Source organism: Strongylocentrotus purpuratus, unplaced genomic scaffold (assembly GCF_000002235.5).
Source record: "Strongylocentrotus purpuratus isolate Spur 01 unplaced genomic scaffold, Spur_5.0 spur5_scaffold_12, whole genome shotgun sequence".
Classification (NCBI taxonomy): Eukaryota; Metazoa; Echinodermata; class Echinoidea; order Camarodonta; family Strongylocentrotidae; genus Strongylocentrotus; species Strongylocentrotus purpuratus.
The window spans coordinates 13,069,264-13,093,558 of record NW_022145597.1 but is presented as its reverse complement, the minus strand read 5'-3'; the positions used below and the strand labels follow the sequence as shown (position 1 = coordinate 13,093,558).

Here is a 24,295-nt window from a genome sequence, read left to right as displayed (position 1 = left end):
GAAAAAAACCCAGAAAAATACATGTAAGAAGAGAAAGATAGAAAATGTCTCCAAAATGATTTATTTATTTATTTGTTCCTTATTTTGTTGCAAGTTTGAATTTGAACAAGCAGACCTGACTAACATCAGTGAAAAATACAGGCTGGTAGTCAGTCCATGGGTGAAGCTAATTGTAACGAAAGAATCAAAATAATAAAAGAATAGACAGTCAAAATCAAATAAAAAAAGAGATAAGAATGATCTAAAGTCATTCAAATAAAACGAAATATTCAACTAATAATAATGATACAATGTACATATCATTTGAAAATTATAAATGGTTCTATTTGAATTTTAACTAGGGGAATTGTATTTTTTAAAATTCTAACAAGCAAACATTCTATGTACAACATTTGCTGCATTTTTAAATGAGAAAAGACAGGAAAATAATGTGTTTAATTAATTTACATAACTCTATTTTGCTCTCTCTATCTGTCCAACCCCCTCCCTCCTTCCCTCCCTCCCTCCCTCTCTGTGTGTCTCTTTCTCTCTGAATTGAGATGTATGTTAATGTTTCAAACGAGCCTTTAATTGAAGCGGCCTTTTTTAATAGGGTTAGTAAAGTTATCTCATGTCTTCTAAGCATGCAATTGAGTTACATGAATGCTATATATTTGCCTTCTTGCATAAAAGTTAGGAGAAAAATATAAACAACGGTTGTAATGCCACATTAAAAATATTGTCTGTTCAGCGACAGAAAGGCACTATCTGAGTGTTAAAGTACATGTATATGAATTAATGTTCATCTGGCTCCGAACAGAAAACTTTTTCTTGATCGACCGAATCCAAGAAATGGTCTGCTTGGAGTTAGAATGATGTCAAGGTGATGCTTAAAAGACAAAATTTTGCAGTAGAAAATAACCTAAATGGTGACATTTTTTGTCCCTTACATATCTTTAAATGGGAATGAAGTCTTAAAATTCTAGACTTTTCTAAACAATATCATGAATTTGTTGAAGGTATTGCATACTTTGAGCCATGTGGGCGTCAACTTTAAAGTTGCTCAAGCGTGGGTATATAGAGGGCAGCACACGAACGTACGCACGGGAGCGTAATACCTATTGGCTCAGTGTTATGTAGTGATCGGGAGTAATCGCCAAGTTGTCTACTTCACGAAAGACTATATACCCACGCATGAACATCTTTCATATATACACCTTAACACAGTGTTAATGCCCTTGCTGGCTCCAAACAGAATATATGAAGGAAGTGAGTATCGAAAATCATTGCATTATTGGTATATCTTACCCGTTGCCCTTTGCCCTTTTTATGCTTCTGCCTGGGCGAGACCGGGGCGGAGGTGCCGTTGTGGGGGACACCCAGCCTGCCTCCGGAGGGCGAGCTGTGGGGCGTGGTCGAGGTGGAGGAGTGGGGCGAGTGCTGGAGGGGGGCCACGGGGGCCATCTTGACGATCGGCCTCTCAAACTTGGCGATGATGTTCTTCAGGCCTTCCCGGCGCTTCTGGAAAAGCGACCTGACATCTTCCATCTTTGTCACAGCTTCTCTTACCAGATTCTTTGAGAGAATGGGATAGAAACATTCAAAGGAAGTAATTAAAATAATATTAAAAAAAAACACTGATTGTACAAATTACATTCTTTCTTGATAATTTATTTTTGTTTGGTCATAACAGAAACTATAACATTCTTTACTTGAAATTAAAGTAACACAAAGACTGTTCACAGTTCATAGATGAACAGTATAATATCCTTTTCATTGTAAGTATGCGACAGGGTAAATTTCTGTTTAGTAATCCTAACTATCAAAAAATAAAAATGTTCAAAAACGCTTACATGACTGTACTACTGATAGTCTACCACAATGCTACATGAACGTTCGTCATTGATATTCTCAAACGTATTGTATGTGTATCTATATGTAGTTCTACGCTTGGGCAAGTTCAATTATAATTTCAGATCCCAAATGTTCCTGACCATATCTAAGATGTTAGTAGACGTGTTTATTGCATTAATTTTTAATTAAAATAGCCCAACGAGAGCCTAGACTAGACCAAAAAGGTACTAAAATGACTAAAAAAACAATGTTAATATATGTTCACAAAGGCATAATACTGGGTGATATGGAACACTGGACAGCCAAGATATTTGAACTTGCTCAGGTCTATCAATGACATGTACACAATTAAAATCAAACCAAACTAAAATGGTTAATCTCAATTGAGATAAAAATACTAATGAATGACCATCTAAGAGCTTAATATTTATCCACCATTTTGGACATCTACATTTATCTATTTCATCTATTAAAAATGAAATCAAATTGGAAGCATAGCAACATGCAAATGAAAATGGAAATCTTTCAAAATGCAAATCACATTATAGTCTTGACAAGAATTTGAAGAGGAAAATAAAAGTAAAATGCAATGAATTAATCAAATGTAGAAATGAGAAAATGATGCAGCCAATCATATTCGTTGGTAAAGCATGCTGGAACAAAGAAGAAAATATAAAAACATAAAATTAATGAAATATCGTAAATGCCAATGTTTAAAAGAAAATTGAAAAAAATGGGAAATTGAGACTAAATACAGAATAAGAATTCATAGTCATGGATAAAAATATAAGGTTAGAGAAAAAGAAAATGTACACTTCGAAATTAAAACCATTTACCCCCCCCCCCCCAAAAAAAAAAAAAAATCATAAGAAAAATCAATACTACATGCAATCTGACTGCTTTCATCAATTTGTTTCTCATCATTTATTTGAGCTTCTTTCTCTTTTCCCCCTTTTCTCCTGCTCAAACTAAAACTACATTCTTCTTCTTCTTCTCCCTTCAAAATGTGTCTTCTTCCTGTTCTTCTTTCTTACCCTTTCTGTTTCATTTTTCTTCTTGTCTCTTTCCCTCTCATTTAATAAAATGAAAATCAATGTTAGAAATATCAGCAAACTAAAAATAAAGAAAATAAAACAATGAGCTTGATTACAATATGTAAAGCTACAAATATAGTAAATGAAAGAGGATGACAAAAAGCAAAGTGGAGCTTAACAAAAACAACAAAAAAGAAGAGAAAAATCAAATCAACTATACAAAGGGTGCAAAGTTACATGCATGAGCTCATGCCCTCATGAATAATGCATTTTGTGGGAGGGGCTCATCATCAAATCAACATAAATTATGCAAAGAGCAAGGTGCTGTACATATACCCGCTAGTTACCTTTTGCCGCTCAAACTTGGATGACAAAAAGGAGCGATTGGATTGAAGGAAGGAAGGAAGGAAGGAGTTGATGGTGGGAGGGACAAAGATAAAAGGATGGAAAGATAGTGAGATTTATAGACATAGAGATGGAAAGTAGCGACAGGAAAAAATAAAAAAAACACAACAGACAAACAGAGAGAGGGGGAGAGAGAACAAGAGTGTGTGTAAGAGAGAGAGAGAGAGAGAGAGAGAGAGAGAGAGATAATTGAAAAAGTTGTGATTCCAAAAGTGTGCATTCATGAAAAGAAAGAAGGAAAGCAAAGAAGAAAAGAAAAAAAGAGAAAGAAATAGAAAGAAATGTCCCATGGAATCCAGGTTATTCGGGAGGGGAAAGATATAGACAAAGAACAATATAACGTCAGATATACATATAATAAAATACAACGTAGCATGGTGACATGATAATGCATACACATATACATGTATATAATGCAACAAAAACATGTTCAACGTGTAAAAATGGTATAAAAATCTGTGGACTTGCTACAAGGAAACTATCAATAGATTGCGTTTCTCACACAATGGTATCAGACCTGAAATCTACAGTATAGTGTATGCATCTTCTTTTTAAACAAAAAATTTGCCAGTTAGCCCACCTTAGCCCAGCTCATATCGTATGAGCCCAGCTCATCGTATGAGCCTAACACAAACTCTGGATGGTCAAAAAGTCATACACTAATCCAAAACATCCATAGCAAATGAAATTGATTTAGATTTTAGAGTCCCCCTGGCAATTTTTATTCAGGATATTAAGTAATTTATGAATTTAAGGTATGAAGCCTATGATTGTTGAAGAAGGCCGAGATTGTGGACTACAAATTTATTTTCTGCTTTAATTTCCTGGACAAGATCTTGGCATATGAGTCAAAAGTGTCATCAAAAGTTATTTTTAGTTGCCGGTCCTAGCATGATACAGCATATATAAATAGTTTTGATACCTGAGAATTTGCAATCTTGCACACAAACTTGTCTATAGTGGCGAAAAACTGTACATGAAGCATGTCTATGCATTAGAATACGCTTATGTTACGTGCAATATGAAAATTAGACACCTGTAGAATTCAATTATTGAATAAACTAAATTATCGAATCGATCCATTTGACAGAAACACTTTTGTTATCATACACCCGTAGTAATTCTCTTCAAAATATCCTTTATTTGAGTCCTAAAATGATGTGAATAAATAATGCATGCTGATATTTATCGCTTTTTGTACATATCCAAAATGATGCTCCCTTCCCATATTTTTAAACTAAGACTTAGCATTTTGTGCAATTACCCAGCATGCAATTGGTGCAAAACTTCTCAAACCTGCCTAAATGTAAATTACATAATATTCATAAACCCACTTCCTTTAAATATTCAATCAAACTTATAATGAAACTAACAATTCATGGTGTATTTTCTTGAAGTACATGTATTTGTAAATCAGGAAAATAAATTCATTTCAGTTTCAAAATGATATGAAGAACAAATTCTCTCATTGGATCAAGCATACAATTTTAAGGTTCTTGGGTTTATAAATATAAGCCTATATATGAGTGCAAAAATCAATGAATTTTCTAGCATTTTTGCAACCCATCACCGAAAAAACAAAAGGAACCTTGAAATTTGAACATACATCCAGAATTTTAGCTGACTATTCACTTACAAATAATCTCTATGGAACAAGCATAGATAAAGAATAGAAAATCCAATACAAAAATAAAATATAAAAATCATAGGAAATAGCATAAATGCACTGACAATAGACTGGTAAAAGAGCTACACAAAATTTTGCAATTAATCATATTTGTTTGGTGATTCCAGTTAATGATAAATATTGTATTTCATCTAGGATTTTCTGACTTCTTGACTGTTTTATTTGTATAACAAGGTCACTATTATTAAAATGACAATTTTAAATCATGGTTTTGATACCCGCAATTCATTTTTTTCCAGTAGATTTGGCTAATAGGACCTCAGGCTTAAAGAAATAATCTTTACTTTCTGACAGATTATGAAACGTTGGCTGTTTGGAGCCAGAAGGATGTTAACGCATACGCTTTAAAGCCCCACTGCACTACTGGTAGCTACTTGCGCCCTCTATATAGCAAACAATGCCTAATTGGTGACCATTGGTCTCCCATGATCCCCTTTTTCTTATGTTAATTGAGAGCTGATTTGATGAGATAACCACCTGTCAGTGACCACGCAGGGAGGTCTAATCCCTTGTGGCAAAACTAGTGCGGTGGGGCTTTAGGACAGAGTTAACATCCTTCTTACTCTCAGCAGACGATACCATATATTTACTGATTAGATTTGATGTTCATAAAGGGTGAAACATATAAAGCAATTTGACATTAATTTAAATCTAATATTGGAATGCATTCATGTACATGTAACAATCAAAGCAAACAACAAATAAATGGAAGACACAGAACAATTGAAAATAGAGGAACAGTAAGTGCACGACAATCTTGCTAAAAATGTTACCTATGTAGCTATTAAATTAATTATAATTAACTCTATAGGATTGAGGAAAGAAATCACACAAAAGTTGAAAAAAATAGAGGAATTGAAAGTGAACAACAATCTTGCTATAAATGTTTCCTATACATGTAGCTATTGAAGTAATTAAACTTCATTCTATGGGATTGAGGAAAGGTCACACAAAAGTTTTAAAAAATGGAAGCAATCACATAAATGCGGGTCAGGTCACATATTGTTGAAGGGTACACTATGCAACAAAAATAGGCATTGAAGTTATCAGAAGACGTACTGCACAACTCATACACATTTAAAAATGATTTGGAAACATATATGTATTCTTTCAAGTTTCCTCTTGTTTAAACTGAGACAAATTCACAAGAGAATGCTGAAGTTATATAGTGAATATTCCTTTAGAAGACTTATGTGGTTAAACCTTCATTTCAGAAGAGTTTAAATGGTGATCAGTTTGGATACACAACTAAGGTCAAAGAAAAGTGAAAAGTTCATAGGAAAAATGCTGGCAACTGTAATATAAAGCTAATGAGTGGATAGGTGTTGTAATGTGAAAGGAAATACAAAGTTACTAACACAATTGATGTGCGATGGCTCAGTGGTAGCCAGCAGGATTTGAAACAAGGTCAACGTGCTACTATCCTTTGGCATGGCATAATCCTCAATTACCAAGTCCCATGGTTAGGACATAAAGCTGCAGGTCCCCTAGCTGCTTATTGACAAGCATACATTTGCTTTCATCACAGTCAGCTAAATAAAGGCATCATCCTATGAAAAAAAATCTCAGAAAGTTCCCCGCTAGTATCCTTTGGCATGGCATTAATCCTCAATAACCAAGTACCTTGGTTAGGATATAAAGCTGGAGGTCCCCTAGCTGATTAACTACAAGCATACATTTGCTTACATCACAGTCAGTTATTAAAATAAAGGCATCATCCTACGAAAAGAAATCTCAGAAAGTTCCCCGCTTACCTTCCCCTCGACGCTGAGTATATCCGCAAACATCTGACGGAACTCTCGCGGGTCGCTGAGCTTGAGTTCCCGAAACCTTCGTAGCTCCTCGTCGATCTGGCGCAGGTACTTCTCGGCTCCCTCTTTGGACTGGGACTGATCCATTTCCTGCGAGGCCAGAAGCTTCATGCCATCGCTACACCAATCATCAGCCTGGCACAGACGGGGAAGGGGGCAGAGAGAGGGAGAGAGGGAGAGAGAGAGAGGTGGGGAGAAGGGGGTCAGATAATTTTGTGTATTACCCTAGAGGAAATGGATTTTAACGAAGGCTCGGTTATTCATTCCCAAAACAAAATTGAAATTTGGGTTATTAACTGAAGTAAGATTCTGCTATGTGGTGATAGAGGGTGAGGAACACACATGTACATGTTAAAAACAGGAGAGCTAAAGTAATATCAGTCTTGAAAGGGAGCTATACAACATAAAGATTTATTATTTACAATTTCATCATTTTAGACTCGATTTTAACCGCGAAAACAATCATTGAATATTGTAAAATCGCATATACTTCCAATATATTCATTTGAACCAAATGCCGCCAACATGAATCACACCCATACAACATCCTTTTGGATAAGAGTAATATTAAAATACATCATTGGTCATGAATGTATTTAAAAGTGGACTAACTTTAGTCTGATTTTTTAAAGATGTAAATTGACCCCCCCCAAAAAAAAAAAGAAGTTTAGGCTCAGCAAATTTTTAAAGATAGATGAAAGATATATTTAGAGTTTACTCTTATGAACATTGGCCACTGGCTTCTATGAACTTTTTATATTCTGCTTCTTCCAAAGTTGCCAACAGCGTTAATGAGTCCCCTCTGCTTGACTGCTGCCACCTGTAGTTAATTGATAGCCAGGAGCCAGCGTACAATCCGCCCCAAACGAGGTCAATCTTTGGAGGGGTACAAACGCGGGAAATAAAAGTGGAGGGGGGGCAAACGGATACCAATTACAGGTGCTAATTCCTTCCCCCTAATGAATTCCGTACCCTCTCTCCGTTACCTCAGACAAGTGCGTGAACCGGTGTTATGACTGGGGTTGTAATTAATATAATTTGTTGCCAATTTGGTTGCTCGTTTTGCCTATTTTTACAGTCGCTTGCTCGCTTGCCACATGTGCACTTTTGCACAAAACACCTGGGCCTGTTACATAAAACTTACCATTGATGGTAACTTTGCCATCAATGGCATCTACCATGGTTATAGGGCTCAACAGCCAATCAAAATCATGGTTTCCATCATGGTAGTTACCATTGATGGCAAAGTTATCATCAATGGTAAGTTTTGTGCAACAGGACCCAGGCATGCACCGATAGAGAAAGATTGCGTTGTGGAAAACAATGGCTTTGCAAATTATACCCATTTCTGGTCTCGATCTGCTCCATGACAACTTGCTTTGGAAATATTAAAATAATGTTAAAGCTTCAGGTATATCTATCCAATGATACATGAAATGTGGCACAGGGAGATTATTTGTTTGGCATTTACAGAGTTATAAGTGGAAATAAAGAAAAAAAAAGGGGGGGGGGGTGAAATTGCTAAAAGTTCAGAAGTCCACAATAGGAATCGCCAGCGAGAGAGGATAAAAGATCTATGGATACATGTGTAACCTTGTCAGAAAAAACGGTAAGGAAAGGGTATGTGGATTTCAGCAACTTTAACCGCTTTGTTTATGTTCGTGGCTGGCCAGAACTAGGTTACAACTTTATTATTTAATCATTTCAAAATATGATTACACGATAACAATTCACAATGATTCATATAAACTGTTTTCTTGAAATGAAACCGCACTGTGTGTCCTCAGAATTGACTTTTGCACAGAGAGAGAAAAAGAGAGAGAAAGAGAGAGAGAGAGAGAGAGAGAGAGAGAGAAAGAGACTTAAGAGAGAGCTTCAGAAAATTTGAAATGGAATGTTGAGGGTTCACTGAACTTTTGTGAAAAACATTAAGACAGGATAGAGCTAATCCTAATAACAAATTCAGTTAATCTTCTTTCCTTGGCTTCTTTTCTATTCCTTACTTATGAGTGAATGACTGAAAATTATCTTAGCCATATTTCACCCCCCAAAAAATCATCTGTTCAGAGCCAAAAGGGCATTAACTCTGTGTTAAAGTATAAGTCTTTTGGCGCCAACAGAAGATATTCATTTCGAATGTTAAAAAATTTAAACGTTCAAACCTGCTTTAGCGACCACTTATACATGAAAATCACCTGCGTACAGAGACAATATTTTTGGTTCCCTTGAACAATAGTTTTCATTGAAATACATGTATGTACAAAGGTGACCTGCACATAAAGATCACCTTTCTATAAAGACAACATTTCTTGTCTCCCTTGAGCAGTCTTCATTAATAGGTTTCCGTTTTTTTTTTTTTAACGTTACAAATATAAACTTGAATAATCTATATGGATATCAAATACATTTAAAACCTTCAAATATGATTTCTTTTTCATGCCTTGTCTCACAGCTAAAGTGTTTTGAAAATGACAGTTTTAAGGCATATCACTTCTGACTCGAGCCCACTTACTTGTCACAAAGTTTATTAGGACACTTTTTATTTAGTTTAACAAATTTGGGGTCAATCTTTCTAGGTTAAATTCAAGTAGAGGCAGCTAGGAAGTTGTTCGGAGCTCGGACAGAAAGAAAAAAAAGGGAAAGCAAAGATACATATAGAAGATAAAGAGAGAGAGAGAAAGAAACAGGAGAGAAATATGAAGAGACAGAAGAGAGAGAGAGAGAGAGAGAGAGAGAGAGAGAGGAGAGAAAGAGAGAGAGAGAAGAGAAAGAAAGAGATAGAGTGAGAGATAAATAAAAAGAGACAGAGAGATTAAGGAAGAAAGATTAAGGAAGAGAGACAAAAAGAGTGAAAGAGCGTGAGAACAAGAGAGACAGAGAAAGACAAAGAAAGACAGAGAGGGACTGACAGAAAAAGAGAGGAAGAAGGAAGAGGTACAAATAAAAATATTGACAGGAAGAGAGGGGAAAGACAGAGAGAGAAGAGAATGAGAGAGAGGGAGAGAGAGACACACACACAAACACAAGGGGAGGGGGTGACAGAGAGAGAAAGAGAGAGAGAGAGAGAGAGTACCCAGACTAAACAGGAAATAGACAGAAATGGGTGGTCACAAGGTCATTTTTACAATGATCCTGGAAAAATTATATTGGACCTTTATTATGACCTACGCAGACACTGCCTTCACTTTCAACTTCATCCTGTCATTTCTTTCCTCTTCCTTTCGAGACGAACGAGAAATGGAAGGAAATGAATAGTGTCCTTTGTGTTTTCAATGTTCGTTCAAATGTCTGACTTGGTGAAAAACACACAGGATTATTTTGACGTTTGCATCGGAACAATTCATTCAATGACATCCTGAACAAGTCTGAACTTCCGCTTTTTTATCTTCAAACGGTAAACAGGTTGTATGGTAATTCTTCTAGATTCCTGCAAAATGGGTTCTAACTAACTTAATTGTTAAAAAGATGTACATTTTCAAAATATATGTATTCGTAGGGTCTTTTATTTTTATCGGACGCGCTATAATACTCCTGAATTAAACAGTTCTTTGTATACTCCACATTTGTTTTCAAATGTTTTAGGTATACCTGTGCATAATTTATCTATGCTGTAAAGGGCAAGTTCATGTATTATGTGCTCAATATGCATTCTCAATTATTATTGTTATTATCATTATCATTTTTAATATTATGATTATTATTTTTATAGTTATCATTATTATTATTATCATTATTATTTATCATTATAATTATCATCATTGTCATTTTTATTATCATTATGGTTATTATTAAATTTATAATTCTAATCATCATCATTATCATTATCAATATCATTAACATAATTGTTATCATTAGTATTATCATCATTATCAATTTTATCATTATTATCATAATAATTATTACCATCATCATTTAAATTATTCATTTCATGAATAGTATGATATGTAATCTGATTATGAAATATTAACATAATTTCTTTCTCCATGACCTCTCTCACCTTTTGTATCCTCTGGTGCAGTTCCAGAGACCTCTCCAGCATGGTGCGTCGGTTGGCGAGGCTGTCCTGCAGGTCGGAGGTCCTGCTGACCAGCTCGGTGCACTTGGGCTCCACGATGGCCACCTCCATGGGGTACTTGTTGTTCTTCATCAGGTCCTCGCCCGTCTGGGTCAGCTTGTCTGATCGGTCTAAGGCCTCCTGCAAGTCAAGACACACAAACAGACAATCAGACAATGAATAAGACATACACAGACAAGGATAACATATTAAAGTAAATTGTCTGTTTGAACACAGTGTTAATGCCCTTCTGGCTCTGAATGGATAAAATATCATTACTTCTGTATGTACTACACTGTATTACGATTATCGTTATGAATACTTTTACTAGCATTACGGCACATTTTACATTAACAATCATACTACTACTGCTACTGCTTCTACTAGTACTGCTACTACTGCTACTTCTACTAATACTACTACTACTACTACTACTACTACTACTACTACTACTACTACTACTCTACTACTACTACTCTACTACTACTTCTACTACTTCTACTGCTGCTACTACTGCTGCTACTATTGTCATCACTACGACTGCTACTACTACTACTACTACTACTACTACTACTACTACTACTACTACATTAACTACTACTACTAATACTACTACTACTACTACTCTACTACTACTTCTACTACTTCTACTGCTGCTACTACTGCTGCTACTATTGTCATCACTACGAATACTACTACTACTACTACTACTACTACTACATTAACTACTACTACTACTACTACTACTCTACTACTACTTCTACTACTTCTACTGCTGCTACTACTGCTGCTACTATTGTCATCACTACATTAACTACTACTACTATCAATCATCATCATCATCATCATCATAACAAAAATGGTAAAATGATAATAATTATGATAGACAGTAATCAAAAAGTTATAGTTACCTTGCTCTCTGCTTCTAATTCGGCATGTCTTTCCAAAAATGTGTTGCATTCTTCCACAGCATTGCCTATGCTGCTTTCTGGGTTGATCTTCTCTGAGATGTTTTCTAACAGTAATAATACCTGTTGAAAAAGAAAACACAAAAGAAACACTGTAATGTTCAATGAATTTGTTTAAAAAAGGATAATACAATTGCAGGGTGACTACACAAAATTAAGTTTGATACAATTTGTGTTCTGCTAGAATAAACTATGTTGCAATCATGTTATGTGCCAATGTTAATAATTTAAATGAGAGAATATCCATCATATCTGTATGCAATCTTCATAAGATATCCACACATTTCATTATTATTGTAATTAAAGGGGGCGTACATAGCATGGCAAATACTGGTTAACGCCATATGCGACTTCTTTTGGACAACTGCACGTAAACGAATGGACTTGATTAACGCTTCAGTTTCACGTATGTTGCACGCAAGTGAATACTGCGGTTGCGTCGTCTGTAGTCATATTATACAGGAAAGACACGTAGCCTTGTTTTGCTACTCCCCCTTTAAAATGACAAGCTAATTGCTCCAGATTAATGATGCTATTAATCCCATTCAACTAAGTTGTATTACCCAATGTCATGTTATTTGAGATCCAAAGGACTTGGCTCTGCTTGACTTTCTGCCAATTCGAAATCTGAAAACATTTCCGAACTAGAGATACAACCAATCAAAGAGCTGGAGCACGTTTCATATTTCATCAACTTGGGAAATGTTTAGATAATTTAATCACCCTCAGGCGCCAAAGGTATTCCTGACCTAAAAAAAACCCAAGTCCCCCCCCCCCCCCTCCCAACAAAAAAAATGACACTGCTTCTAGAGCTGTGTTTTCATTATTCTCTTGTCTTCACACCAGGCCCCTGTTTCATAGAACTTGTTATCAATAAAAGTTACAAATAAGTGTTATAGGCTACTGAAATCATGGCAGTTGATTGGCTGACAGCAAAGTTGCCTTCAAAATTTAGCATTTGTTATTGATAGCAAGTTTTATGAAACAGGGCGCATTAAGTTCTACATCTATAGCATGTATAATGCTGAGGACGTCTTTCAGCACGGTTAATTTTTGCACAGGTGCCTGGTGGAAGAGTCTAATTACACGCAAGAAGAACTGTGGCAACCCGAATTCCCAGCTCGCATTCACAAGAATGAACAAAAGAGGGGGCACTTTCAGGTACGTAGCTTTTCATTGTTACAAGCTCATAGATGTATTTCTTAGAGGGCTTGACAGCATGAAAAATAAATTAAAAGGGCCACCCCCCAAAAAAATCAAATTCTAGAACATAAATGAATTCTTTGAAATATATATATATAATATATAAACCAGACAAATTATTATTATTATTATTATTATTATATATATATTTTTTTTGTAGGAGGGGGAGAGTAGGCGGGGGAGAGGGATGCCTAGTTGATTTCAATGCAGTCCTAAACAGAGTTGAAAATACACAGGGGCATAGAGTGAATCCCCCTCCCCCTCTTCCCTCCTCCCCCTCCCCCTAGGAATTATATGTACGTGTTTTTTTGTTTTTGTTTTTGTTTTTGTTTTTGTTTTTGTTTTTTGTTGTTTTTGTTTTTTTTGGGGGGGGGGCTTAAGGCGGCAGCAGCATTAGGGTTCTTGCACTAATTTTTATCATGTGCCTTGTTTGAATATGTATATATTTTTTGGGGGGAGGGGGGGGGGGGCAGTTGAGCCCCTCACCCCCTACCACCATAACCTCATTTGTATGTGCATGTGTCACAACATGGTGTCTATTATACCTGTAGCGGTAAACGTCTCATGATAGGATATTAATAACATGCCATGAATGACGGGCAAATGGCTATACCGGTAATGTTGTCGGTGTCTTGAAAGGTGACATTAATAACCAGAAACAGGGCATAAATTGGTGTTTTATCATGGGACATAAATATGCTTTTGTACAGTATTCCTAGCTAATGCCTCTCTGACAATAATAAACATTTATTTTATTTACAAGGTTTATGGTAATTAAGAGAAGGACTAATGAAGGATTAAGTAGAATTATGTATCAAACAATATGCTCAAACTATCATATCACTGATATGCTTCTGATATTCCAGTTTCTACTGAATCGTTTTATTCCACTGTACCTTATACATATAGGGTTAATTACTTCTACTACTCGAGAGGACTATGGATTGAAATCATACAATTCTTAATTGCTTTCTGAATTTCTTTTGGTAAAAAAGCGTTAACAATATTGCTGTTCAAAATTGCTGCGCTGTCTTCTTTGTCATTTTCTATTGATATTTTGAAATTGTAATCCATGTCACTCTCTTAACCCCTACCTACATGTACATGTATTTATATCTTCGATATTTTGATTGGCAGCAGTAGGTAACCACAATAGAGGGCAGCAGAGCATGATAACAGAAGTTCAAAATGTCTGTGAAAACAATGAGTGATATCATCAGCTACATCTCAAAAGAAGCCGAAATTAAGAACGCAGAAAGTTTTAGCAGGAGGCGCGAAGTGTTTCTGTGTTAAATGTGTTCATGTTTTTAATTTATATTGTAAAATTTGCATCTGAGGAACTAACACTTCAACAAGCTCTGCTTCAAGTTAGTTCCTCTTTTCTCGTGCTATTTCCACTATATTTATTTATGTTGTGATATAATTATTTTTGTATTATGTTTTGCATGAGAAATAAAAATCAATCAATCAATCAACTGTTGAACTATGCCATCATTCTCTTTCTTAAAATAAGGTGATAGTGTATTGATAGGATATGACGATCAGACTAGAAGTAGACCTTGAATCTTTATTGAGTTTTTGTTCAAAATGATGTCGAAATACAGGTACAGTATCTGTTTTGTAAACCGTTTAGACTAGGAAATAATTAGCAACTTCTTGAACACATCAGCTATGCAGTTTTGCTATAGCTTTACATAAATCTTGATAGTCTGAACAGGGGGTACGTAACTGATTGTCTCAACATCCATGAGAGGAAGTGATCGGGGTGACTAACGAAGCACTGATCGACCTCATTGTTGTGATCTGCCACAGAGTAAATCTCTCTGTGGTTAGTGATATTTTGGGCACCCGCCAGCGGTGAAACAAAAAACTCATCCATCGATAGTTGGCGCCTGTGGGACGCTAGACTGTTCAGAGGTGATTTCCATGAACGCTATTAAAAGGTCGAGGTCTGGAAAATAAGATGACATTTGTGCGAAATTCATACGGTCTGTATCAAATGAATGCTTCTTGAGAGCCAGGCATTAATGTATTAAGTTTATGTTAAAGGGATTTAAGAGTAGTGGTCTATGTTATTCTGAAATAAAAAAAAGACTAATTAAGAGCCACAAGGGCATAAATTCTATGTTTTAAAGTATTTGAGTTAACATCCTTCTGGCACTGTGGGCTTCTGGAATACTACTAATAATTATATTTAGCTTTATATAGCGCTTAATACGAATGTCTCTAAGCGCTTTTACAAATATACTAATCACCCGGGTCATTGGATCCAGTGCTTGCCCGCACACACTGTGTGCACAATCTCCACTCCCTGGGGAGTATTCCAGGCAGGCGTTACTTGACGCCTGGAATTGTGATCCAATGTGATACGCCTGTATATTTCACTCTAGAGCTTGCAGCTTTGAAAGTTTTTGATTTTTTCAACAGAAGTATAACTGCTGTGAATCATCAGCATCATCAAATAAATACTCACGAGAGTAAGAAGGGCACAAACTCTCTGTTAACCTTTTTACAAAAATTATTTCACATTTCTTGGTTTGGGTCAATAACCTGATTCAGAGCCCTCAAAATAAACCAGATACACAATTAGAAACTAGAAGGGGCAAACATTTCTGCACACACTGCATCCATTTTTATTCATGACTATATTCCATTTGATGCTAGGAATTATTAAAAGGAAATTAAGTTTTAAAATGCTTAAATTGGCAACAATTTGAGAGATTACAAATCCTTGTTTTTTAAATAATAACTGGGCATTTTTCAAACATTTCAACAACATTCTCGCTGTATATTTTTTTCAGAGACATTTTATGCATTTTATTCTGTTATTGTAGTGATAAAAGAAAATATTATTGTTGCCAATTTGAAGAGCAATATGTGATCAATTTAGCCCTAACAATATATCCTGTCCTCAAAGGGTTAAAGTACATGAGTGAAAACCCTTATGACGATTAGCAAGATTGAGATACATGTTTATGAGCAGGTTTTCTCTGTATGGGCAGGAAGAGATTTTGAAAACAGCTCATCACTCAAGACAACCTCCCCCTGTTCTTTGTTTGTGCAGCCTTGTGATTCAGCAGAAAAACCTTGTTCATGATTCTAAATTCGGAATTATGATAGCATCATCGCGGTGGAGCACTTATTAACTTTTCACGGAAAATGGGAGATGAAAGACATTCTAGTACTCACTTCAGTCTCGAATGTGAGAGGAAGTGTCACAGGTGTTTTTTTAGTTGATCGATGAATGTTGACTCCTAATATCCACCTTACACAGCCAAGGCTGGTTACAGATTCACAACAGCTCAACAAAAAATATTAAAGTACCCCAAATAACCAAGATTGGTTTCTTCGTGATTTTGGGGTTGGTTTGAAATCGGACGGGAGATGGTTTGGGGGAATAAACGAGGTGTATAACCAAGAAATAAAAAATGGTAATGGTAAAATGTAGAGAGAAGAGGGAGAAGGAAAAGGAAATGAAAAATGAAAGAGAGAGAGAGAGAGAGAAGGAAAAAGGAAAATGAAAAATGAAAAGAAGATGACACAACTCCATCCCATACCCTCCTCTGCTTGGTCGCTTTGCTCCCTCACATTTTTTCTAACTCAACTCTCTACATTCTCGATAGACAGCTAACAGTCATGATGATTCAATCAACTGTATTGGGCAATACTGACAAGTTCTGAATCTGGGTCAAACACGACTAAAATTGTATTACCCGATTGCTAACTCCCATCCTCTGTTTTTCACTCATCTGTAACTATCCAATTCTTAGTTTTTACGGATGATTTAGTTCCCTCTCATCGCCTCTGCGCCGTTGTTTGAGAAAGTAAGATGGGGGCTCATGAGAATGAAATTCATCTCTCTAAATTTTCTTTGGAGTGTTCCAGTGTTGACCACTCACTTACGTGTGATGTTGGTCTAGACCGCATCGGGACCCAAAGAAAAGACAGTTTCTTGGCAAATCCAAGTTTTTTGTGCCTGAAGTTGGTCCATGTCCAGAATTTAAAGCCTTTTTGGCCATGTGGGATTAGACCTCCCTGCATGGTCACTGACAGATGGTTATCTCATCAAATCAGCTCTCACTTAACATAAGAAAAAGGGGATCATGGGGGACTAACGGGTACCGTTTAGGCATTGTTTGCTATATAGAGGGCGCAAGTAGCTACAAGTAGTGCAGTCCCTCTTCAAGTCAGTATAAAGCAGAAATCTTGCACAGAACTAATTTGTAATGTTGTTGATGATGACAGAGAAAGGCTTTTGGCTTGTGCAAGGACTTGTGGCAAATTATCCAACCATGTGATATGATATATGCTGACAGTGTGTACTTTCAAATAGGTTTTACATCTATAGAACAGAATGTACGTGTTCATGAAGAGAAGAGAAGCACAAAAATTGGAATGGGAGAGGAACAACATGGAACAATTCATAACTTTTCTAATCATTTAAATGATTGTATTCATACTTTCACCGATCTGTTTCTTTGATTTGCAGTTCAATTAAACTTGTTATTAAGAGTTTGGGTTGTCTTTTAAGAAAGTAAAACCATCTGCTAGTGGTCTGCTAGTTACCGTTGCAAAATGGGGTTGTAGACCTGGTCCTGGTGTGGATAACTGGACCTAGACTTACCACTTTGAATTCCTCTTCGTACTTCCGGACTTTGAGGCAGAATATTAACCTGGATTCTTGGTCGCACCAGGTGTCGTCAAACTCCTTCTCCAAGACTTCCAGTTCTTCTAATAGTCTGTCAAGGAAGAAAAATAAAGAAGGATATTATGGTTTATTGCCGTTTGGTCTACAGCCAGTTCGTCTACAACCCAATTAGTCTATTCCCATATGGTCTACACCAAGCCTGTCTACTATCTACATGATCTAATAATCAATTGGTCTATTTACCATTTGGTCTAATGACCATTTAGGGTGCCTAATAATCATTTGGTCTAATCTTAAATAAGTCTACTACCCATTTTGTCTATTGCTCATTTAGTCTAATTCCCAGTTTATCTGATCCCCATTTTTGTCTAATATCTATATGGCCTAATAATCATTTAATCCTAAATAATAATGGCCATCAAATTATTATTAGACCTTATTGATAGTACACGGAATGACATCACACTCCGGGACTCTATAATCCCATCATATTACAGCTTTAAACAATACTTGCTTTCTTTCCAGGAAGAACCCAACTCCACTTGTTCAATTAATGGAATATTTTGTCACAAAGCGAAGACTTTGTCCATTGAAATCTGGTTATCTGACATTAGGTGTGGTGACATTTGCTTCAGACTTTATGTTGTAGAAGATAGTGGGTTAGTGTAGGGTTTACAATTGGGTCTCATGGAAATTTTACGGTAACGGTTAGGGTTGGATATACTGTTCGTACCAGGGGTGAGGTTAGGACTTTGGTAAGTGTAAGAAGCTGTTGTACAACTACTTGATAGGCTTATGATAGAAATGAAAGAGAGATGTTTACTTTTCTATTGCACATGTTGTGAGTAGTTTATCGGGGTTCTTCTCCTTCCCATCGCCGGTGACCTTTCGTAGACAGCTGAGCAGCGTCTGACCGTACTTGACCGCGGACGTCAGGTCCTCCTTGACCTCCATACGACGCTTCCGCTGTTCGATCAGCAGCATGGTGGCGTTCTCCGCATTATTGGGCATCTCCATCAGCTGCAGCTCCTCCGTCAGGGCGCGCACCGTCGTCGACCGCTCCCGACAGTTGCTGGCGAACCGCTCGATGGCCTGAAGGGTAAGATAAAATGAAATATGCAAAATGTGAAAGTGATGGGAAAAATGTCCAACTTTTATTGATTTTCATACATTTAACCACAATATAAAAACAAAAGGGAAAAGAAGACAGCATGTGGCATTTTTTGCACTGTCCCCTAGGTCATTAGCTGGAGTACCTCAGTCTGGGCGCAAACTGTTGTTGAATGCTTCTTGACAGTTGCTGTTAAACTTCTCAATGGCCTGATGAGAACGATGCAGTGACATAAAAAAAATAATTGGAAAGTAGTCAAATGTCTTCATGCTGTTCAGGTGGATATACAAATTATTTATATTTTTGGCATTTTCACTTTAAAAAAATATGGCAGTCATCTTGGACCTGAGAAACCAAACTACAGAAAGCCTCCCCCATATCCAATGATGAAAAGTGTTATTGACAAGTAGTGCCTGGGACTAGACTTCAAGCTGTAGGTCCCCTGGGAACATCAAGCAGTATAGCTCCCCTTGGAGCTCCAATAAAAACATGTCGAGATAGAACTTATAAGACCATCCATATCATGACAAATGGCTGTGTCATCAAACAAGTTCAATTAAATTTCTTTTTACTACTTAACAAGGGTGACAAATTAGTTTCCGATTATTCCCCTGAACTTGTAGCAAGTCGTCAGACTAGTGCAAGAATAACAAGATGATATGATAACTTTCTGATTTGTCACCCGAAGTTCATAACCTTTCGTAAGAAGTCAGTCTGCTTGTTTCAGACACTTTTCCATGGCCAAGTATTGTACCTCAAATGGCTTCTACAAGTACTTTCAAGTGTATATATGCAACCGCAAACTTAGCTCATAAATATGTTTATATATGTATATTTATATATATGTATGATGTACCAGCACTTCTCTGACTCTATTGGAATAAGTTACAGTAATGGTGATTTTGCACATATTCCACGAGGATTTGAGCCATGTTTGACATTCCCAGAGCAGAAAAGGGATACTGTTGTTAAATTCATGTACAAAACGGATAGAGAAAAGTGAGGGGATGAGATCATCAAATCGCTCATTTGCATACAGCCTAACGTATGTGATACATATCACCGTTTCATAAAGTTATGCTTTTGAAATTAACTTTAAAATTCCAGAATTTTTCTTATTTTTGGTCTGATTTTGAAGAAACTATCACTGTATTCTTTGTTTAATTTTTCTCTACTTATTCAATTAACTTGCCCATTAAAGATTTGAGATTCAGAAAAGAGTTAAATTTATTCAAATTAAAAGATTATTTAGTTATCATACTATTTCGATTGCATTATTGTCATAATTGAGATATTAGTTGATCAATTGTTGTAAAGAAATTTGTAAAACAAAAATTAAAAAGGAATTCTTTACAACAAGATTTAATACCCTTCTGGTCCAAACAAACAATATTTAAACACTCTAAACAAGGGGTCTGATTCTGCAGACTACTAGTCTGTCTGACCATGTCCATATGGACAGTAGTGAGAGGGGACATGATTTCCCTTCCTCTGTTTCGACCAATCACGTCTCATTTCCTCGTTTGCCGATGACGGTCAGCTGATCAACGGGCTCGAAACTCTATCTTGGGTTTTGGAAATGAAAGTCTGAATTATTTTGATAGAAATTCTCTGAAGTCTCTCTGAACTGATGCTTGTAGAAGGAAATAACTAGCTTAAAATAAATGTATCCGGTAGCATAGCTACAAGGTGCCCCTTTTAATACCAATAGGTTAAAGAGAGAGAGAGAGAGAGAGAGAGAGAGGGAATGAGAAAGAGAAAACAAATTATTTCCTTGTACAATAAAATATTTCACACCTATAACTATGCCATTATATGAAATCATTTCACTTGACTACCTAATCATCTCATTTTTCTTTTGCTGTACATCTAGTTGTTAAAGTAGCATTACAGATTGTGTTGAGCCTTTGAAGACATTTAAATGTTCTTTCATGATATATTCCTAATCTTATTGAACCTGACTTATATTCTCAGACGTGATCTCCAGACTTGATCTTCTTAAACTTGGCAACATTCTTTCTAAAAATCCCTAAGGGAGAGATTTCATTTCTCGTCCTCTTCATGTTCCTTTCCACTTCCTCTTCCCTTATATCAGATGGCTCTTAGGCTGTATTCATAATATTTAGCTCTTGATAATTCTTTCGAAATGCACTTGGTTTGAATAAAACACTGCTTGTTTGTAAACTCCTTTGCTCTTGGTGACCTCACATATACATGCTCCATCGACAATTGCTCCGGCCCCTACTATTAAGTATACTATTAGAGTTATGGTTGTGATTGGGTGTTAGGTTAGGATAGGCTTAGGTTTAGGTTTAGGGTTAAATTAAGGTTTAGATTTAGGGTTTGAATTAGGACTAGTGTCGGGTCAAGGGTTGAAGTTAGGAATTCAGCTACTGTAGGATAATACCGCGGAGCAATTGTCGCAGGAGCATGCGTAGCACAACCTATTTTTTTAAAGGGCAGTTTATAATGCATCACATTACATGTTCAGATCCAGAAGGATATTAAGTCTTCATGACAATACATGTATATGAGTCAATGCACTTCTGGCTCCAAACAGATGATATGTGTACAAGGCCTTATTATGTAACCATGTAACCATGTACTTCATGTAAATTTACTGAATGTATTTTTTCCTTTACTGTGTGTAAAATGCAATGTTTTAAATTGTACTTAATAGGGGCAGTTACACTGTCATCCAAACACGCCAAAAAATGCCAAACCGGAGCCTGGCCGCGATGTTACCAAGGGCAACTACGCTTTACCGGCAGACATGCCAAGCCCCAAACATTCCAAAACGAAGTGTGATCTTTTGGCGTGTTTTGGCGTGTTTGGCAAGTATAACCGCTCGCAGTTGTAACATCGCGATGTTAGGCACGTGACTTCTGGCACTTCCGGATTGTTACCCGCGCTCTTTTAAACCACGTTCTTCCCGTGTGATATTTATAGCATTTCCATCGTCGCGCGTGTTATCCGTTCATTCAGCTCCGTTTGTTCCAATTCCGTTAACTCATCCTTTATTTAATCTTCGTTATTCCCGTCTGGCCATATCTGTCTAGAAGTAGTATTTGAGTGTTTTGTTAGATTAATTAATATGGAAGTGAACAATTCCCATTGGACTGATGATGAGATGAAGTTCTTGATTTCGATGTGGAGGCAGGGAGAGCTCCTCCACCAGACTTCCAAGCGTCCCTGCAAACGTGGGTAAAAGGGCTTCAGAGAAATGAGTGAAAGCATGAAATTAACGATGATTTTCTTAACCTTCCCATATCGTTTTTACTACTAGATTTCGATTGAATTTGGGAAAACTGAATCAGCAGCCGTAGTCCGTACTTCGTAACTTATCCACTCTTGCCTCAAATACTACACGCGAGATAAACAAAACATATCGCATGCATGCGCATGGGATGTATCGCTATTTAGCTAGCTATAGCGCTAGCTGGAAATTGCGCGCGCTAAAAATCTTATAGCAGGCCGGGGTCAAAGGTCGGGAAGACTGCACATGCGCATTACCAACCGAAACACGCCAAAACATCGCTGAACAGCTCCGTCGGTGATGTTTCAGCACAAGTGTAACCGGGTGCACGAAACATCGCGACTTTTCAAAATGAGGTATTTGACAGTATAAATGCGCCTGCTGTTTTGTAAAGGAGATGTGGAAAAATAAACTTGAAACTTGAAACTATAAAGGGATTTTAATCGCCTCAGGCCAAATTAGAGAGAGAAGCTTGGAAGAAGAGGGGGAAATCAGAAGCAGGGTTAAGGGAAGGGGCGAAGCAGGACCGGAGGAAAGGGGGTCAGGGAAGCACCCCTAGGCGATGGTGTGGCTCTTTCCAGGGTGCCATGATGGCTAGGTAACCCCTCCCTTACCCCTCCTAATTTATTCTACTCTATGATTAATGTGAATCAAATAGTTGCATTTATTGCTTCTTTCAATGAAGTTTCAAGATGTTTCAAGTCAAAATGCATCATTGAATTCTATGGTTACTATGAACATCTCCAGAAAAGTATAAAAATCCTGGTCTTAGTGCATTACTGTGAATAAATTCTCTTGAAATACAATGCATCTATTGAGGAAAAAAAAGGGCAATGACCCAAATAAATTTACAAACAATTCATCCCCATCTTTGTAAAGGTGTTGAGGTCTAGTGGATAAGTCACCAGAGAACGGCTCACAAGGTACAGGATTCAATTTTCTGCCATGGTACTAATTAAAGTCTGTTGGCAAGACATAAATACCAAATACATATAACCCTAAACCAAAAAGTCTGATGGGGAGAGGGTAATACCCCCCCCCCCAGTAATATATCGACTTATATTACCACCATTCTATTGCCAAGTCCCTAAAGTATACCCCATGCAATACAAACCCCTCTCATTACAAGGGTAATACTTTACACCCCTTTACAAGGACCCCTCCCACTTCTTTATCCTCTTCAACTATCTGTTGTATTTAATAAGGCGGATTACAATAAAGAAAATCTTGTAAATGTAGATTCAACCTTAAATATTTTCTCAAACTATTTGCCTGCTTTGATTGGTTGACTAATAAAACACAAAATGGACTGCCACATTCAATCTTTTTCACACATTCAATGTACATGTACATGTACATGTACCATATATTCTAAATAATATGGCAGTCTGAGATTTTTATCAATAGCAAGTAGAGTTTATGCCAAGTTCCTGTATATACCATGTTACAATCACCCCACCTTTAGGGGTAATACTCTACACCCCTTCAAACTATTTACACCCCTCGCTTCCAGCACCGGCTGTACTCTATGGAGGAAGGTGTAAGAGGAAGGTTCTCTCTCCTGTACCCGTGGAGATTGCAATCCCATATTAAACATAGGGGTAATACTCTACACCCCTCGCTTCCACACCTGCTGTACTCTATGGAGGAAGGTGTAAGAGGAAGGTTCTCTCTCCTGTAACTGGAGATTGCAATCCCATATTAAACATAGGGGTAATACTCTACACCCCTTCAAACTCTTTACACCCCTCGCTTCCAGCACCTGTTATACTCTATGGAGGAAGAAGTAAAAGGAAGGTTCTCTCTCCTGTAAATGGAGATTGCAATCCTATATTAAACAAGGTGACTGGCAACTTTCTTAATATCCTTTAAGACGAAATCAAAACTATAATAAAACCAGCGCTCTCACATACAGCCGCTGGCATCGGTGTGGAAATTTCCCGATATAAATACAATTTTTTTTAATTGTCATCCTCCTGTTGAAGTCTACAAAGTGGTAATTTTTAGTATCGACATTATAAATAGAAGATCATAGATTTTAAGTGGATTGAAACAAAAAACGCAACTGTAAAGACATTCAATCAATCAACTTTAGGGTAATTTCAAATACACTATGGTATTATATCCCATAGAAACCATCACCTTCTGTAACACATAATTGGAATGTTTGCAAATTTTTTATTTCTGTAGGTGACGGACAAGGCTATTGAAATTGCTTTCAGCTTACAACATACCTTCCTAAAGTCTTTGTAATTGCGTAGTTTCTGCTAGAGTACAAGACTACA

At 36.8% G+C, this 24,295-nt stretch overlaps 1 protein-coding gene across 1 annotated transcript in view; it reads right to left on the bottom strand.

The window, feature by feature from the left end:
- Positions 1-24,295, bottom strand: part of LOC581982 (guanine nucleotide exchange factor DBS) — a 128,614-nt gene that overhangs the window by 23,612 nt on the left and 80,707 nt on the right. Inside the window, exons 8-14 of the mRNA XM_030981845.1 lie at positions 18,467-18,735; positions 17,620-17,734; positions 11,736-11,855; positions 10,768-10,965; positions 6,714-6,905; positions 3,215-3,229; positions 1,288-1,554 (exon numbers count right to left, since the gene is read on the bottom strand). Of these exons, the coding sequence (XP_030837705.1) occupies positions 1,288-1,554; positions 3,215-3,229; positions 6,714-6,905; positions 10,768-10,965; positions 11,736-11,855; positions 17,620-17,734; positions 18,467-18,735 (1,176 nt within the window). The remainder of the gene's footprint in view (positions 1-1,287; positions 1,555-3,214; positions 3,230-6,713; positions 6,906-10,767; positions 10,966-11,735; positions 11,856-17,619; positions 17,735-18,466; positions 18,736-24,295) is intronic.